This window comes from Crocuta crocuta, unplaced genomic scaffold (genome assembly GCF_008692635.1).
Source record: "Crocuta crocuta isolate KB4526 unplaced genomic scaffold, BGI_CrCroc_1.0 scaffold110, whole genome shotgun sequence".
In the NCBI taxonomy this organism is placed as follows: domain Eukaryota; kingdom Metazoa; phylum Chordata; class Mammalia; order Carnivora; family Hyaenidae; genus Crocuta; species Crocuta crocuta.
Genome location: NW_027527386.1, coordinates 1,492,695 through 1,497,369, shown reverse-complemented (window position 1 = coordinate 1,497,369; position 4,675 = coordinate 1,492,695). Strand labels below are relative to the sequence as shown.

Genomic DNA, 4,675 nt, shown 5'->3' with positions numbered 1-4,675 from the left:
CCAGAGGCCACAGGGTCTGGGGGGCCGGTTGACAGTAGGGCTCCCTCCTGGCGCCTGGGACCGGCTGTCTGCTGGAACAGAGCACCCATGCTTGCCGGCTTCTTGGGTCCGCGCAGGTCAAGGGTGACGTGAAACACCCTCCCCTCGGGAGCCTTTCCTCTTTCAAGGTCAACTGCATTTGCTTGTCATCTCTGGCTGAGGGGAGGGGCTTTCACAGCACGAGGTGACACATGGCTGCCCCGTCGCACACCGGGACACTGCACTCTGTGCCTTGGCAGTGGCTTAGTTGGGGAGGGGGCCTGGCCCTCAGTTTCCCCCATTTTCCCTGGGGGCCAGTTCAGGGAGACGGGGACCGTAGGCACCCATGGCCTCATGAGTACCCTCAGCAGGACAACCGCTGCCTCCCGGGCTCCCCAGGCAGACCAGGCTGGCCCTCCTCATGTAACGTCTGACCAAGGGACCCAGGACATGCATTCTCCGGTGGGGCGGGCAAGGCCCGAGGGTTCTGGGGCTCGCTGTGCTGTGGGCTCTGTGTCCCGGGGGCCACTGGGCTGCTTGTCCTCGAGGGCAAGGGTCCCTGATGCCTCGCCCTGAGCACAGCAGTCCTCACAGAGGTCACCCCCCACCGAGTTCCCTGTGGCTGCTGTAACAGCAACCACAGACTCATGTGTATGTTCCGACACCAGGAGGGCAGCACCCACCCTGGGCCGCACGGGGCTGAAACGGAGTGGGCAGGGCTGGCCTCTGCACGGGGCTCAGGGCAGAACTTGTCCCCTGCCTTTGCCTGTTTCTGGAGGCATTGCGTCGCTGGCCCGGGGCCCCTCCTCCATCGCCAAAGCCAGCAGGGCAGCGCCTCTTTGACCCTTCTTGTGCGGGTGCCCCTCCCTCCGGCCGCAGCTGGGAAAGACCCTGGGCTTCTAAGGGTCCGGTTGGAACCCTCCCCTGCCCTGTGTCCTTAGCCCCTGCAGGGCCTCTTACCACGCAGGCAGGCTCCGCATGCAGCCTGGAGCTGGGACACGGGCATCTCTGGGGACCGCGATTCCACCAGACCTATGTCATCCATTCTGTTTGACCTGATGTGCTGGCCTGGCCTGCGTCCCGCCTTGCCACCTGTGGGGACTTGAGGGCGTCCCTCCAGGCCCAGCGGGCTCTCCGGTTCTGCTCAAGCAACCACTTTTCATGGTTTGCTGTTGGCGGTTTCGCAGATGCATGCGTTCTGTGTGGAAATTGACAAAACCCAGCACCGCCTTGCGGCCGCCCCGCTCCTTAAGAAGGACGTTTGGAGCAGTTCTTCCCCACACCCTCCACCCCCGGCCCGAACCTCAATGCGGCTCTTCCTTCTGCTTTCTCCCTGCCAATTCCAGGAGACACCCGGACACCTGCCAGCACAGGGAGGGCCGGGCCGCGGCCGCCCCAAGGCTCAGGCATGGTGACCGGGTGGCAATTTGAACTCGCTGGAAGCTGGTATTCTTTTGGGGAAACTCAGGGGCCCTCACCCACCCCCAGCCATGTCCCACCTGGGCTGGGGGGCTCGCAGGACGGTGTGTGGCTGCCGGCCTCAGCACCAACCTGTCTTTCCCTTTCTCCCCACAGAAGACGGAAGGGGCAAGCTGCGGCCAGCCAAGGCCAGGAGCGACAGGAAGAAGAAGAGCTATGGCCCCCTGCACCCGCACCACACCCTCCTGCCCCAGCTGCCTCCCCCACCCACTCAGTTCCCCGCCGAGGAGGCACCCAGGCTGCCGCCCCTGGAGTCCCCGGTGCTGGCCCCAGGCCCCGCCCTGGCCGACGGGACGCCCCCACCGCCACCTCTCAACGTCGTGCCCCCCGAGGCGCCTGGCCAGGAGCCAGAGGTGAAGCCGCGCCCCATCATCCCCATGCTATACGTGGTGCCGCGGCCCAGCACGCTGTGTGACAAGGGCCGCGTGTCCTGCCAGCAGGCCTTTGAGCACTTTGCCCAGAGGGGCCCCACCTGGAAGGAACAGGCGGCCCCCATGGAGCTGACGGGTCCCGAGGAGGAAGGCGGAGCCAGAGAGGTGCAGGTAGGGGCGTGTCCGCCCAGGGCCCTGGGGCTCCCACCTCCCCAGCGCCCCCACCACAGCCCTGCTCTCCCGAACCAGTCCCCTCGGTCCAGCACGGAGATCACAGGAGCTCCCTGCCTGCGGCCTTGACCCCACATCTAGGGCCCGGGGCCTGCTGGGGGGCGGGGCTCCACTGGGGGCCTCAGAGCCACGCCCCCCCAGATGCTGCGTGCTCTGCCTTTCAGGCACCGTCCACGTTTTCCAAATTGAAGATGGAGATCAAGAAGAGCAGGCGGCACCCCCTGGGCAAGCCGCCCACCCGCTCCCCGCTGACCGTGGTCAAGCAGGAGGCCTCTAGTGATGAGGGTGAGCCAGGGCACCTGTTCCCCGGTGGCCATGCCCGGGCCTCCCTCTGCTGCCCTTGCCACCACCACCAGCCAGGCCCTCAGAGCCCCGCCCCTGCACAGAACATCAGATGGAGGCTCTGCTCCTCCCGCAGTGCCCCCCACAGTCAGCCTAGGGCCGCCCCACTCCTTCGTTTCCCACCTTGGGGAGCGCGGAGCGCGGAGCATGCTTTGCAGCTGCTACCAGGCTGAAAGGCACAACATGGTCCTTCGGAGCTCCAGACTCGGATGCCGCTTAACTTTTCTTTGACTGTTTCCCCATCTGTAAAATGAGGCCTGCCAGCCCTGTGAGGCGCCCAGAGCCCACGCCTTTGAAGCGTGCTGCGTGGTGCTGAGCCCGCGGCGGGCGCTGGGACTGCCGAGGCTGGGTGCTTGCTGACGTGGCAGGTTTTACCTATGGTTTTCCCCTCCGCACACCTGCTCTTGTGAGAGCCCAGCAGGTGCTATTCCTGCCGGAAGCCCCTTCCCCCAGGCCGGGGCAGGCTGCCCGCAGCTCCCATGGCCCCCGGGTGGGCAAGGACCGTGCCCTCTGCTCTCGCGGGCTCAGGGCCCGCTCAGATGCCTGGTACAGCCCAGGCTTCCGAACATTGACAGAGCAGGCTGCAAGCGAGCCAGGGGGAGGTGCATACTTAGGCCCCGGTGTGCCGGCCGCACCCCCCTCGCCTCCCCAGCCCCAAGTTGGGGGTTGAGAAATGACTCCGTGTTAAGTGATCACGGGGCTGTGCGGGCCTGGCTCTGGGACGCCTGTCCCTGTGCGCTGCCCTGACATGCAGGGGGCGCTGTCCCCAGAGCCGCACCGAGACCTGGCTGTGGCCGGGCCGCCATAGGAAGGTTGGAGTAAACCTGGGGAGCTGAGAGCCTCAGGCAGAGATTCTGCTAAACCAGGTTTTCATCCTCGGCTTCAGCCTCTCGTGTAAGATGCACGTGGAGTTTGTAACATTCATCCAGATGGCTCCTTCCATTCCCCATCCGACCGGAGGGCCGGGGGAGAGGAAGCGCCCCGATCACAGGGCCAGAGCCCCCAAGAGCAAGAGGGGCTCAGAGGAGGGCCAGACGTGGCGTTGCAGGCGGAAAGACTGTAGTGTCACCTCTCCAGAAAGTGCCTGCAAGGCCTCCCCCACCCCTACTCTGCCGGGGCCCCAGAGCCCAGCGTTCATCTTTGGTGCCAGAAGGGAGGCCAGCAGCTCTCCTCACCGCAGGGTGCCTGGGCCTGCCTGGGGTCTCCGTGTCCTTGGGCAGAGCAGCCTTGACCCTCCAGTCAGGCCCAGACCCCCTCTCTAGGGCCGTAGATGATCCATCTCCAGGGGTCTGCGTTGACCTCCTCCTCACTCTCATGAGTCCCCAGGCCCGGGCCCCCAGGCTCCTGTCCGCGTTCTCTTCCCACCATGCCTTGCTGGCCCAGCTGTGGTGAAGGTTGGGGCCTCAGCAGTGAGCGCCCGCTCCACGGGGTGGGCCCCTGCACAGCTCCGAGGCTCAGCCCCGTGTCCTCAGGAACCACAGCAGTGGGACATCGGGGGATTGGGGCGCGGCTGGCTGCTGACCGAGGCCAGCAAAGAGCAGCCTCGACAGGTGACAGGCGAGGTGGGAGGGACGGCCGTCTGCGGCCTTCATCTCGGTCGTGACACGGAGTCAGCGGAGCGTGGGAGTGACACTGCCCCTGCTCGGTCACCCCCGTGCTCTCTGCAGTAAAGTGCCCGCCGGCTGGGGACGGGTTTCTCTGGGCCTCCAGCCATGCCCAGGTTTCTCTCCGTCCCCTCCCGCCCTCCTGTTTTCCTCTAGAAGCCTTCCCTTTCTCCGGGGAGGAGGACATGAGTGACCCCGAGGCCTTGAGGTCTTTGCTCTCCCTGCAGTGGAAGAACAAGGCTGCCAGCTTCCAGGCTGAGAGGAAGTTCAACGCGGCAGCCGCCCTGACCGAGCCCTACTGCGCCATCTGCACCCTCTTCTACCCTTACACCCAGGTGAGGGGGCTCCGGGGGNCCCACTCTGTGTTCAGCAGCCCCTGGACTGTGAGTCCCGGCAGGACGGGACCCAGTCTGAGCTGACCTTGGGTCCCTGGCTCCCAGCCTAGCACCCAGTGCTTCTCGAGTCAGCCGGGCCACGCNGATGTGACCCTGAGTTGGGAGGTGGTTCTGTGGGGGCAGGACTGGGGCTAACTGAGGAGGATCTCTTGAGGTCTCTGGGATCAGGGATGAGGGCTGGGCAGCTGGCACAGGGCAGCTGCAGGGGGACAGTGAGAAGCAGCCCACGGGGGCT

The 4,675-nt window shown here is 65.8% G+C and overlaps 1 protein-coding gene across 1 annotated transcript in view; it reads left to right on the top strand.

Annotated features, from left to right (window-relative positions):
• Positions 1-4,675, top strand: part of KDM4B (lysine demethylase 4B) — an 86,614-nt gene that overhangs the window by 72,604 nt on the left and 9,335 nt on the right. The window contains 3 exon segments of the mRNA XM_077779841.1: positions 1,594-2,039; positions 2,264-2,384; positions 4,202-4,380. Coding sequence (XP_077635967.1) covers positions 1,594-2,039; positions 2,264-2,384; positions 4,202-4,380 — 746 coding nt within the window.